We start from the raw sequence: 14,632 nt of genomic DNA, 5'->3' as shown, positions 1-14,632 counted from the left end.
GTGCATTCATATGTGCCTATAGATTCAGCTCGACAAGCTGCACACGCAGTTGGTACAGCATCCTTTATTCATCCAGCAAATGTAACCCACCGCTTTAGCCTGTTTTCCTTTTTCTTTCTTTGTGTCCGCCCTGCCTGTGCCTTCATCTCCTCTGGTCATGCATTTAACACAGACACGTGTGCACCCACCTCAGCCCTACTGCATTGTCGTTTTTGTGATTGTAAGCCCCAAAATGAACGGATTCATCAGAGAACTTGATTGTGATTTGATGAGAGGAAGGCGCAGGAAGCCTCTGATCATTCCCCCCCTCCCCCCAGTGTGATATCCCTGCTGACTGTGAAGCATAAAGATAATTAACGTTAGACCTTCCGTTAACATTTGCACCCCCTCTCCCGCCCTCCCCTCCTCACCCTCCCTCCCTTTACTCATAAATAGGGGGGGGGGGGGCTGGCTTTGTCGTGTAAGTTGCCAGCTGACCTCGGGGACACAACACCCTTTACCATCCTCACTTTGATCTGGAAATGAATCGGAAACACTTTGATGATTAGAGGAGAACAAAAGGAGGAGAGAAGGAGAAAAAACATCTGGCAGGCTTAATGAAACAATGATAAAAAAAAGCACACTGCATCAGCCTGAAATTCTTCTTTTTCTGTGACCGCCCAAAGCCTCCACCTGAACGGGCATTTTTACCCCCCACATTTCACATCCTGCATGTTTTTTTTTTTCTGTCCGAGAGCCGGAATCGTTTTGAGTCGTGGTTCTCTAACCTGTTGTCACTGGCATCACTGCAGTTTGAGGTGTCAGAGCCCAGAGGCGCGGCGAGCCGGGCAGCCGAACCGTCACCCAGTGTGATTGATGCCTGCTGAGTGGGTGCCATCATGAGCCACATACGCACAATCTACACCCCCCCCCCCCCCCCCCCCCCCCCCCCACACACACACACACCTACATGGAGGATTTTACAAAATATATGCACACAGTGTAAAAGACATGATGAGGGTGATTTTTTTCTTACTTTCAGCATCTGTTTCAAAGCTGCTGGAACGGATGTGAATCATGTGATCACAATAAATTATTCTGTAATTTGCAGTGAATAGCGTCAGATGGTGTTTGTATCAGAGGCAGCGTTGCACAGATAAAGACAGAGCCTCAGCTTTCTTCCTCACAGGGGCATGCTAATCGTTGTTGCAAGCAAACATTTGACCTAATTCACATTCTCACACAATAGCAGCCCCCCCTCTCTCTCTCTCTCCCTCCCTCACACACACACACACACACACACACACACACACACACACACACACACTGCTGTTATTTGTGTCACACAGAGGGTGAGGGTTTGCTCCACTCCCAGGTGGTTTATCAAAACCTGAGCAGATTCGACAGAGAGGCCACTGCTGGCTGGCTGAGCTTAACAGAAGCTCTAGTATTATTAATAATGAACACACGTGTTAATGCAGTGCATGTTCCTTGAAAATGTAAAAGCCTTTTGGTATTTATTGTAGTAATTTATTGTAACACTGTAGGGCTAAATGTGTTCCTAAAAAAATGCATTTCATGATGGATTACAACAGAATTCCCGGTTGACTTTCGCACTGTGAGCCAAAACCATGAACATTACTTTTATTGTTTGAGGGAGTTGGAGTATTTTGTTTAAAAAAGGACAAAAGTATGTGTAATTATTTTGGTTAAATTTGCCTAAAACGTATGATGTGATTCATTAAATGTGTCGCCCGGCCTGTTTCCTTAAAAACATTTAATTGTTGAGATTATCCAAGTCAACAGGTGATATGTTCATTCATTCAGACTACAACTAACGATTATTATCTTGATTCATCTATTAATAGTGTTTAATATTCTATAAGGCACCAGAGAACAGTGAAACATCTCATCACGTTTGCAGAGACAAAGGTGATGTCTTCAAAACAGTTCAAAATCTAGAGAGAGTCGATTAATGTAAGACACAGAAATGCAGAAAATTAATTAACAGTTATTTTGATAATTGATTAATAGTTAAATTCATCCATTCTATGGCTTTCCATCTTCAATGTAAGGATTTCTGCTTTTCTCTATTCTCTACTTTCCTCTGTATCAATATAAACTGAATATATTTGGGGTTTGGACTGTTGATTGGGAAAAAAAACAAGCAATTAGAGGACGTCTCATTGAGCTCTGGAAACTCGGGTTTTTTTATAAACAAACGATTCATCAATTAAAAAACTATGAAAATAAGCAACAGATTAATCAATGGTGAAAGTTAGCTGCAGTCATGCAGCAATTTAATTAAAAAAATGACTGAAAGAATTAATCAGTCATCAAAATAATTCTGTTGACTCATCATTGCAGCTCTACAGTCATTCACATTGTACTTGTTGTGACCCAAACTTTCATCCATTCATGTATTCACCTGTACCCAACACAATGCCTTCTGTACAGGAGTCTACCATGTTGCACCGCCATGTTTCTACAGTAACCCAGAACGGATAATCTGCAAGTTTACTGCTAGCCACCAAATCCTACACACTGCACCTTTAAGTGTTTAGTCGATCAACAAAGAAACGATCCCCACCTATTGATGTTCGATTAGAAATTTTCGCTCTAAAAAAATGACATTCCTCAGTTCCATCTTCTCATTTGTGAGTGTGCGATTTTTGCTCAAACAAAATAGCTAATTTGATGACAGTGAGACTGCAATGGTCATTTTTCACTGGTCTCTTGTGTTTTGTAGAACAAATGATACAAAAATAATAATAGTAATAGCTTGTCTCCTGTGTGTCACTTGAGAAAAGAGAATACAAAGAATAAATAGAAATCTGCAACACAATCTCAAAGGTCCACTTAACCTACTGGCCTTGAGAGCTTTCAATCACATTGTTGTGTTGCATATACTGTTCCCAAAGCTAAAGAATACACTTTTATGTATTTAACTTACTTTGTTTTAATTGACTATAAAATGCATGTGATTCAGGAAACCAGATATTAATGGCCAATGACGCTCCAGTTTCCTCGCCACATACGGCACCTCTCTCCTTTCTGGTCTGTGAAACACCGTCAGTGCAACACCTAGCAAATCCGCCCCTGCAGGTATTCGCTGGTAGTTTGTAATGAGCACACTGAGTGCCACAGTCTGGAGGGGGGTCTGTATGTGGCTGACGGTGAGGGGACTTTGTTTAGCAGAAAAATCAGCCAAGGGAGGGCCGTTTCTTGCTCCTGCTCTGAGCGCTATGTCCAATTGGTTGGCTCATGTGAGGCAGCTCTAGGGCCAGAGATTACACTGCAGTGCTGAGGCGTCACTCCGGCTGATCACCGCAGGCGGAGGCAGGGGGATAGAGGGGGAGAAGAATGGGTGGGGAGGTGCGGACACACTCAATGAGATAGGGAAGAGGAAGGAAGGCCGGGGAACCTTGTTAGGAAATGTGACAGCCTCCTCTCATCATCTGCTTTCAGCGTCTTCAAACACCTGCCACATGACTCCCACGCATTCCTCCTCCCCTCCTCTCTCTCTCTTTTCTTTCCCTCCACCTTTTCCCCTTTCTTCTCTCTCATTACCCTTTCCATCTCTACTCCTCGGCTCTGTTGTCAAATCAGCACAGATGTAATTACACTGACATTGTTGCAACTGCAAATTAAATGATCATTGTCTCCGAGGTGCACATCATTCTTTAAATCCAACATCATATTTCAGACTACTCACTCAGGAAGTGTTCAGTTGAAGGTGAAGCACTGGTGGATGAATTGGTGGCATTTAAATAGGTCTGTGAAATCTTTGACACGTTTGCTGGCTGCTGTTAAAATAGTTCCACAGACATGCTGGGAAAGCATGTTCGCTGCTGTAATCACTTTCTTAAGACATGCTCAAAGAAGTAGGCCTAATTATGTTTATATATAGGATATCCAGCATTATAAAATATGACTTGGATCATATTAATAGCCAAGTAACATGAGGTTAATTTGAATCAAGAAACAAAGCATTTGTTTCTGTTCAGGGTGCCCTGAACTTACAAAGCAAACTACAAGCAGCGCACAAATAACCACAAAGACGTCTGTGTTTGAAATGTGGTGCAAATTGGATTTCATGCTGTGAGCAGTTGGGTTCGTGGCTGGAGCTCCTCAAAGAAATGCAAATTACTCCAAAGTCCGTGCAGAACCATATAATGTTCTGTCCTGTCTCAGCTGATATCTACAGTCATAGAATACTTTCACAGAAGGAATATTAACAAAACAAAATAAACACGGTCCACATGGACTAAATTTCATCACTGAAATAGAGACAGCGCAGATCATTGCGCATCCTAGCAGGGAATTTCCTGCGCTGACCACTGATATTATAGCTAACAGACCCTCTAGTGAGCTGTTTTAAAAGGTGCAATATATGAGATTGGGAGCATATTTATTGCCTCTCAACGGCTCTCAACAGGGCGACGGTTGAGCCAGCGGCTCACAGCTAACGGCGCTAACAGTTCAAATTACAGGAACAGTGCTGATAGAGCCAACAATGTTTACCTGAAGGGGAATCCTGGGGTGGGTGGTACGGTTCCGCGATGACGCCGTTGGTCGGAATAGAGGTATCAGCTGTTAGCGTTATATGAGAGCAGTACAGAGCAGCGGCCGTTAGCTCACCAGTGGGACACGTTCAAATGCACTAAAAGGCCCGGCTATGTCAACAAAGCATGGAGAAGCTCGGATTATAACACACACAGAGGGAGAGCGACTCCATTCTCTGCTCAGGTAGACATTACTGCACTATATCTTTACATTGCAAATAGTTGTTTGCCTCTATATCAATTCTCTCAATCTCCTCGTCGAGTTGAAGCGCCAAAGAATTTCCGTGTAACTCATCGTCTTTCCTAATAAATGTTAACTACCAATCATTCACTTCTCTCTTGAACTGAACTTACATCCCTTTTGTTTTTGTCCGTTAAAGCATACATGTATGCTTAGTAAGTCACTTGTCTTGTGTTCTCCTTTGAGAAAAAAAGTATTTTTCTATCTTTTTTTGTTTCTTGATAGTGCCCACTAATTGCCATGAATTCGGCAAAATACAGTTTGTTTCCCTCTAAACCTGAACCAACCCTTATCCCTAACCACCGAGGGGGGCCAACCGGGCACAGGCCCAGGGGCTCAAAGTGTCAGGGCCCCCCTGGCCTAAAAAATGTCACTCAAAAGGTGCATCCCAAGTCTTCCTTGCATCTCTCGCACCAGGGATGCATGGAGTGTGACTTTCTTATTTTTTTCTAAGTGTTTTTTGTTCCTGCAAAACCGATTTTGTCTTAAGAAATGGAAGTTGAGCCATAACATACTGTACAAGGACCTAATAGTCAAACATGTTGATATTGTTACGTTATATGTTACGGAAGTGAGGGAAACATGGATGCATTTGAAGAGACTTGGGATTCGCTTAAAGAGGTTAAAAATAACCACAAATGACTACAAAGAGACATAAAAATACTACAAAGAAATGCCAAATGACTACAAAAAGGGGCAAAACAACCACAGAAAAAAAATACCTAGAACAAACCAAATACAAAGAGACACAAAACAACAGAGAGGCACAACAAAAAACGACACACAACAAAAAGCGGCTAAACAACTGTAAAGTCTGTAAGTCTTGACAGAAGTCGACATGCCCTTCAACCAGGTTGGAATGGGTGTGGCCTAAATTAGCAGACCTTGCTGGACTCAAGGAATATGTGCATAGAACAAAAGTGTGCAACAATCTGACTGATTAGTCAGCAACTTACAACCGAAGACATTTTAAACGACCAAATTGGTTCCAATTAACTTTCATGATGTGAAAGCACACTGTGAAAGCGTTAAAGTTGTAACACGAAAACACGGAAAACTCCCAGTAGCACCAAACGCCGTGGTAGCAACCTGTCAATCACAAGAATACCCTGGTTTATGGTCTATTTTTATTTATGGACCATAATTTACTAAACGAACATCATGCTGTATTGAACAAGACTTGAAACTACAGATTGAGACCATAAACTCATATTTACAATGTTTACTGAGGTAATAAATCAAGTGAGAATTAGAGTCATTTTCCCATAGACTTCTATAGGTCAGACTTATTTTTGCAACCGGAGGAGTCGCCTCTTGATGGCCATTAGAAAGAATGCAGCTTTAAGTCAACCTCCGGCTTCACTTTTCAGACCCGGAGGTTGCTGCCGGGTTAAGACCGACTTAAAACTGAGGTTAGCATTTAGCTCAAAGCAACAGAAGCAGAAGAACGGCCGTGCTTGCAATTATTTTGCCGTTATCTCCAGATCACAAGATAAGTTATCACGAGAAAATTACTTTGTAGTATGGAGAACTCGAAAATCTGTTCATTTGTTTAAACCTGTTTTCAGTCTTTAAGACCCTTACTGTTGGGAAGGATTCATGCCTCAACATATGTACTACATACTACAACATACTATTTATTTGCAGCCGGGCTGGCATTACACTCCTGATCTCTGATAAAAATGACAAGTAATAAAAGGAAACAACCTTTTGTTATCTCGTTATCTCAAGAAAAACAAAGCTCCTTGTCTTGAGATAACTAAATAATTAACTTGTGATCTCGAGATAACATAAAAAAGAATTTCCAACGCGGTCATTTTCGGCTTCGAAACAAAGCACTGCTGTGTCCAAGTACAGCAGATCATGGCTGGAGATTGTTAGTGAGAGAAGGATACATGTCACATTCTAAGGAGATAGAGAATTTTAGAAAATGGCTGTTTTAGAAAATTAAAAAACACAGAGAAATAGTGCGACATTAGGTCAGATGTGTGCCAGATTGAGCAGTCAAAGCTGTTGTGCATAGAGCACATGCAGCCAGTCTTGGCGAGATGTGCAAAATATATTGGCGAGACAGACGGAAGGATTTTACTCTTGTGAAAGATGGTGCACAAAACATACTGTACTGTAACACTTCTGAACTTGCATCTTTTTTTAAATAATCAGACTTCCAGAATACATTTTTAGATAGATAGATACTTTATTCATCCCCAGGGGGAAATTTGTTTGTAGCAACAGCAAACGAAGTTACAGAGTAAACATAAAAATATTAAGTATGAATGCTCAATATATACAATACAAAAAAATAACAGAGCAGAACATATTAAATTTAAGAAAATTAAATAATAAGAAAATGCAAAAAACCCACAGTATATATAATGAAATAGAATGGTATTAAATGAACTAACTAGGATAACTAAACAGTAGTGCAAGGATTATCAACAGCAAACAACAGTGTAGCGGTGTTGTAGTCATGTGAAGGATGATTTGGCCAGAGGTGATTTGTTATAAAGTCTTATAGCAGAGGGCAGGAATGTTCTCCTGTATCTGTCCTTGTGACAGCGGAGCTGGATCAGTCTGTTAGAGAAAGTGCTCCGCTGTCCCTGCAGTAGGTGGTGGAGAGGGTGGTCCGGGTTATCCAATATGGTTAATAGTTTCTTCAGTGTCCTCCTCTCCACCACCTGTTCCAGATAGTCTTGTTTGCAGCCAATGATGGAGCCGGCCTTCTTAACCAGTTTGTTTAGCCTGTTGGTGTCTCCGGCTCCAATGCTGCTCCCCCAGCAGACTACGGAGAAGTAAAGTGCACTGGCCACAACAGACAGATAGAACATCTCCAACATCTTGCTGCACACGTTGAAGGATCGAAGTTTACAAATACATTTTTATAAACATTTATAAATGTGCCCGTTCGGGTGACAGAAAATGGATTCTAACAAAAGTTGTTTTTGCTCACTTGCCTGTGTGTGGCCTAAATATACAGACCTGTTTGCACTCAAGGAATACATGGACGAAACATAAACATGTGCAACAATCTGGTTGATTTATATCATTTTTGTGCAGTTTTAGTGAGTAATATTTATCTTGGATAAAACACAATGAACCCCAAATTAAGTTTAACCAAATGACAAGGTCATGAATATGATTTTAGCAAAGAGGAGGCAAGAACGGAGAAGAGCATACCAGCAATTCATGCTTGGGTTGCTTGAATCCTTATTAGGCCTCACTAAGGCTACATACACACAAATACGTTTTTGTTTACAACTTTACAGATCTGTACTGCAAAAAAAAAACAGCAGCAGTGTTGAGGTGTCCAATGCTTTGGCAAACCAGACTGTAGACAAATAGTGATTTGGACAGTGAAGATTAAATTCTGTCTGGAAGGAAAGGAGCCATGACTGAAACACATTGTGTAAAGCATCGGACTTGTCGTCATAAGCTGAATAAATACACAAGAGGCATTTTGACAGACGTAGACAGACAGTTAAGTATCATCATCCCAACAACAACAAGACTTTGGACAAAACCAGGCAGTATGTTTCCTGGAGTCTGCCGCTCAGTCTTGTTGTTGCTGATGGACAAGTGACGAATAAACACACTGTCACAGTAGACAGATGGCATGATTTGACAGAGATTAGAACAGGCTTGTTGATTGGTCTTTTTGCTGTGGCGCCACATTTTTTATTGTTTATTTGAAACATAATACTGCCAAATGTGAAATTGTCTGGCAAGCAGCAAGGAGAAGCAAGAAAGATGTTTCCGTCTGCTCGCTCTGCTTTCATACTCGTCTCCTTCAGCGTTTCAGGTGCATTTACACAATGTGCATCGCTGCAGCTGCTTGACAAACAGATCAGCCCTCAGCCCTCAGATATATTTTCTGCTTTATTCAAAGTGTTACATGTAGAATAGTTGGATTACTTCAAGTACTAATTCACTTTTATGCTATACAGACCCGCATTTCTGCAAATTGTTGTTGGTGAGCAGGTATCCGGTTGAAGTCGAAATAAGTGTGACACAATATCTCAGTAATCCATCAAACAAGGTAAAGCGGAAACGCATGCCGGAGGCGTAATGTCTGTTCACTTCACTGCTTCTGTGCTGGACAGGAATTCTAACTTTTCCTCTTCCCAAACTGCTCCTTCCCTTCACTGTGAATATGTTAACTTCTGGTTCCGCTGCTTTGTTAACCTACTTAACGTTTTGGTAAGGGTTAGATCATTTTTGTAATTAAGCACTGCTCTGTGCCTTGTCGCTGCAGATCCCAGTGAGACCGTGGCTCTTCCCTGCGTGGATGAGTTGTAAGTGTGTGTGTGTGTGAGAGAGCAAGCGAGCGTCAGCGCTCCCACATGGCCTCCATGCAGGACGGGCTGAACTTCACGGCTCCTCCCTACGGCAAGGTCCTGCTGCTGGGTGCTATCGCTGCTGCCTCAGCCTTTGTTGTCACGATCCTCATCGTAGTGCTCTGCGTGGGCTGCCAGAGGTGAGGCACCGTGCACGCATGCACACACACACACACACACATGTGCTCATTCACACATGCAGCACCAGTGGTGGAAGAATTCCTCAGATACTTTGCTGAAGCAAAACATACCAATACAACAATGTAAAAATACTCCATTACAAGCATGCATTAGAAATCTTACTAAAGCAAATGTAAAGAAGTATTATCAGCTAAATGTACTCAAAGTAAAGGTACTGCAGTAAAATGTCCCCTATGACCAGTGGTGGAAGAAGTATTCAGCTATTTTACTTCAGCAAAAGTATCAATACCACAGTCTTAAAATACTCTGTTACAAGTCCTGCAGTCACAATCTTACATTTAATTGATGCATTCATGTGTACATCACTTTATTGCTGCAGCTGGCAAAGGGGCTGATAACTACTTAACATGTACTATTGGGGAGTTTAACCTATAATAATACATCCATTAGTTGAAATATATTTTGTATCTAAAATCTGAATTTGCAAAGTAACTACAGCTGTCAAATAAGAGTAAAAAAGTACAATATTTCCCTCTGAAATGTAGTGGAGTAGAAGTATAAAATAGCTTAAAATGGAAATGTTCAAGTAAAGTATAAATACTTTTTACTACAAAAATGTACTTCAGTACAGTACTTGAGTAAATAAACCACAACTGGCACGCAGATATGCAAATATTCCCGTAATGTCTTTCTCTCAAACACACACACACAAGATGACTCAGACACAAATGGACAGTGACTCAAACTCTGCACGCACACACACACACACACACACACACACAAGTGCATCACTGTAGTAAGTGTCAACCTGTGTGACAGAGCGGTTGTGTTTACCACAGGAAGGGGAAGACACACAATGTTCCCGGTGAGGGTGGAAAGCACCGTCTCATGGACATGGTAGGTATCAGCTCCTCCATGTTTTGTTTGTGTTGCAGCAGAGGTAGCTGAAGCAACTCAATTGACCAGGGAACAACATCATTCAGAGAACACCTCTTCAGTCTTAATTAGTTTTTAACTGGACCTCTGTGTGTGTGTGTGTGTGTGTGTGTGTGTTGTGTGCGTCATCAGGGTATACTCAGGCAGTCGAAGCTGCGGTCCATCAGTAAATCAGACACTGAGATGAACAAGATGAACTGCAATGGCAAAAGTGAGTGCATCTCTCGCATATAAATCCTGACCTGTGCTCTGAACGGAACCTGGCTGTCGTCTGGTGAAAACCTTGCATCTCCTTAATGGAAGATGGAACAGTCTGTTCTTGTTTTAGCTGCATGACAAAGCACCTTTTCCATCATCAAAGGAGATATTAGAAGAATTGAAGTTGAAAGTTGCAGTGGTGGCAAAAGTACTCAAATCCTTTACTTAGTACTAAGTAAAAGTACTACACCATGGTCTAAAAATACTTCAAGTAAAACACCTGACTTTATCACTAACAAATACATGTAAGAGCATTTTAATGTTGAAGTTTAATGTGCAGCCAATTTGAGATTCTTTGTATACAGCTGGATAGATTAGAATAGTATTGCATCATATTATATATGCATGGTTTGTTGAATGTAAATGTAACCAGTAATCAAATAAATTGGAGTACAAAGTACAATATTTCCTTCTTAAATGTAGTAAAGTATAAGTATAAAATAGCATAAAATGGAAATACTCAAGTACCTCAAAATGGTGCTTAATGAAATGTACTTGTATTCCACCACTGCAAGCATTTGATTTTCAGTTTGTTTGATGGCATGAAAATCACAAACAGTTGAGATAAAAGGTTTTCAGAAAATGGTGACAACTGAAAATCAATAAGTAAATATAGCGGCAGATGAACACTACAAATATATGTAACTGAAGCATATTCTGATTCGTTTCATCTTCATTCATGATTGCCAGACTTGGCGTCCATTACAAACCCCTAATAATGCAAATAAACATTTAGGGTAAACATTTAACATTCGCATCATGTAACCGCACACGTTCCTCGGTGTTCTCCGTATCTGATTCGGCCCTAAATTCATGCAAAACCCTTCTGTAATTTACCCTAAAACAGAATTCACATTACAATAACAACTTGTTTCCACTGGACTGCTCAATCTTGATTTATAAACGTGCATATCTCTCTCTCAAAGACAGAAATCAGAGAGCCAAGACAAGTCCTGGAGCTCCATCGCTGACAGTCAACAGGGAGCTGTGTTTGTGGGCACTGTGACAGTAGCCCGAGAGGGTTTGAAGAAACATAAGCATATGTCCTGCTTCATACTTGTCCTGCTTCCACTGCAGTGGAATGAAGTCAATTTGGACACGTTTTCTCAAACAGCTATTCCCAGTTTACTGTCAGCTCCAGATTTTCTATTGCTACCAAGAGAGAGATTTATTCATGTTCACAAATGTTTGTCCAGTACAACGAGAGTAAAAGTATGTGAGTTCTGCTTTATGGTGGGCATCCGCCTGAATCTGCCTTTCAGAGGCATCAAAAAAAGAAAAAGGTCCCGCATGGGCTGTCTGCCCCGCAGGTCTAACTCTGACCTTCGTTCTCAAGGCAGGCAGCTTCCCCAGATTCCCTCTGGAGAGGACGGAGAGCACACTTACTCTGAAGTGGGTCGAGGCTCCTCCACCACACGTACTGATGATGCCCTGTACGCCATGGTAGGCAGGGCCGGGCAGACGGACACCCCGGCCCCTCCGGCCGTCCCCGCCAACACCCCGGCGCCCCCGGACCCAGACGGTGACGTGGAAGGAGGGATGCCCGAAACCGAGTCCGAGGTCATGTCTCCCCCTCACCCTCACCCTCACCCTCCGGAGACGGCCGAGTACGCGTGCGTCAGGAAGCTGAGGAAGGCCGAAAAGGCTCCCCAAAAGAGGGACAGCGGGACAGATATGGGGGAGCCGCCGGTGCCGCCTCCACGACACGCCCCGCCGTCACATCCCGCCCCTCCTCCGCCACACCCGCACAGCACAAAGTTGCCGCGTAGAAAAGTGGACGCCTTCAATGTCCCGGCATTCCCAAAGGTTGGTAGAGTAACTTTTTATTTTTATTTGATGATTTAAAAAAAATTGTTTACAAAACAGTTCTTGAGCTTTAAAGTTCATACATTTCATATTGTGCAATAGTGTGACAGTAAAATCAAGGTGCACTTACGAAAAGCTTTTCTCCAGCGCTTTCAGCTGCATCTCATCTCCATGACAACTGGGCAAACTCCATACGCTGATGAAGACCATGAGATGCAGTTGAAAGTGGAAAAGCTAGTAAGTGAACCTTATATTAAGATTACAAAGAAGTTGTTGTTTGGGGTGAACTTGGTTTTAACATTGTGACATTTATACACACAGATTATCTTTTTAATGAAAGATTAGATTAGATTAAGATTAAGATTAGAATCAAGGCAGAAAAACATGAATTCTCACATAAATAACACGTAAAAAGAAAGACGGATATTCATATAAAGAGGTGAACTTGTATTTGATGCCACTCAAAACAAAGATAACTAGAAAAGATGCTCTGCAACAACCACTGCTGTACAGGCAGCAACATATGCAGGCGATTGTCTTGAAGTCATCTTTTAACACACTTCATGCAATCTCGCCATTAACTAAATTAAACTCACCAAGCTGGCTGGCCGCGTAGCAGCGACTTGAGTTGAGGTATAACAGTGTGTGCACTGCTAGGATCCATGATCCTCCCGCGGAGATAAACAACTACGCATCTTTGTGATCAGCCCTGGACAGCATCATCTCATGATGTTGCGGAGGTGAACAGGATTCAGTTTTATTGGGATGAGGCTAAAGTGAAGAGGTGATGACCTGAGGGGGAGATGGAGATCACAGCTCAGCAGGGTTGCTAGTGGTTCTACCAGGGGTCTGACTGGAGCAGCAGAGGCGATCATACAAAGCAGATTAAGACGTTGCACCGTTACACAGTGAACAATAAATTAAAGTAATATATTTACAACTTAACCTTACAAAATACAAACGAGTATCACCTGATCCAGATTAAATAATATGCAGCATAAACTGAAGAACTCCCATACAAAAGCAAATTCAACAAAGAAGATCTACCCACTCTCCTCTCTAACAAGGTAATTGACATCAGCTGGAGTCCTGTGGCTGCTTCCTCAGGTGTGCACACCACGAAATTCCGAGTGATGAATAAGGAGTACCCCAAAATAAAAGTACAACACAACAAACGTCCTTCCTGTATTTGTCTATTTTGTCAGACTTTACACAGACAATGTGTCTTTTGTCACCTTAGTGAGGGGGAAGCTTCCCAGCTCCCTCACGCTGCTGCAGAGGATCCACACGTTTGTTACCGTGCCAACGCTGCAGTTTTCGCTGCACTCGGCGTCATCATGCACGGTCTTGTGATACGTTTGCACTTCTGTGGTCCTTACTTTGAAATCTAGGCAGTGAGCTGTGTGTATTTGTCGAATATTTCTTGGGGATAGTGGGGTGTTTTTTTTCTGCTCGCAGGGGTGTCCCCTCCCCCGTACGTCCGCAGCAGCAGGAGTGTCGGCAGGATGCCTGCTCGTGCTGTGGACACAAGGCTTTGTGTTCCCCTCCAGGTGACAGTGGGGGACCATTTGCTGCCCTGCGTGAGGTCAGCGAGGTTGTGCTATCTGCTGTGACCCGAGTTCAGCAACACGCACAGTTCACAGGCTTACATGTGTATACACTGTCTGCTTGCAGGGCTGTTCGCCACTGAATTTCTTGTGGATGACGCAACATGTTGAAATTGAGTCATCCAGAATAGAAGCACGTGGTTTCTCTCGCTACAAGGGCCACATTTCAGGGAAAATCTATTCAATACTGTATGAAATCCATCCAATAGATTTCTAACGCTCACTTATGCATGTTTAAAGTGGTTAATTTGTCTTTTATGAACCCCATCAGGTCTGTTTTAAAATGCATTTTTTTTTTTTTTTTAATACTCACAAATACTCATAGAAGACATGAACATGTGACTAGCTTTGCCCCAAATGTAATTTGTGGTTCTGTTGTCAGGAAGTGATGTTTATGGGCAACGGAGAGCAGTACATCTGGAAGCCACCAGAGGATGAGGAGATGCTCATGCACCAAAATAAAGCCCTGGTACCGTTGGGTGCTCACACAGTGGAGAATATACAACCATCTGCTGCTGTGGTGAGCGACGACTCTTCAGTCTGTGCATCAACCGAGTTTATTTGTTAAATGACTGTGTTGAAGCTCCCTGATCACAACGTTCCCCTTAAATTTACTATGAGGTAGCTTTACTATGAACGTTTCTACACATTGTTTTACAGTTTACCTATTCTGTATCTGCTTGACCCAGCACTCCACTCAATTATATCACTATTAAACTCAGTTTGTGCCTCTAGTGTAGAGTATTACCAGTGGATTTGAGCTAT

At 42.1% G+C, this 14,632-nt stretch overlaps 1 protein-coding gene across 2 annotated transcripts in view; it reads left to right on the top strand.

Annotated features, from left to right (window-relative positions):
* LOC116382374 (uncharacterized) overlaps positions 1 to 14,632 on the top strand; it is a 22,688-nt gene that overhangs the window by 554 nt on the left and 7,502 nt on the right. The window contains exons 2-6 of one of the 2 annotated variants that reach the window (XM_031845382.1): positions 9,038 to 9,259; positions 10,100 to 10,157; positions 10,329 to 10,407; positions 11,902 to 12,260; positions 14,250 to 14,387. In XM_031845382.1, the coding sequence (XP_031701242.1) occupies positions 9,126 to 9,259; positions 10,100 to 10,157; positions 10,329 to 10,407; positions 11,902 to 12,260; positions 14,250 to 14,387 (768 nt within the window). In that variant the 5' untranslated portion in view covers positions 9,038 to 9,125. Of the gene's footprint in view, positions 1 to 9,037; positions 9,260 to 10,099; positions 10,158 to 10,328; positions 10,408 to 11,790; positions 12,261 to 14,249; positions 14,388 to 14,632 lie in introns of both variants that reach the window. The other variant, XM_031845381.1, reaches the window with a different exon arrangement.

The sequence above is a fragment of the Anarrhichthys ocellatus genome, unplaced genomic scaffold (assembly GCF_004355925.1).
Source record: "Anarrhichthys ocellatus isolate YVR2014 unplaced genomic scaffold, GSC_Weel_1.0 scaffold5, whole genome shotgun sequence".
Lineage (NCBI taxonomy): Eukaryota > Metazoa > Chordata > Actinopteri > Perciformes > Anarhichadidae > Anarrhichthys > Anarrhichthys ocellatus.
The sequence above is the reverse complement of the archived record's forward strand: the minus strand, read 5'-3'. Positions and strand labels throughout refer to the sequence as shown.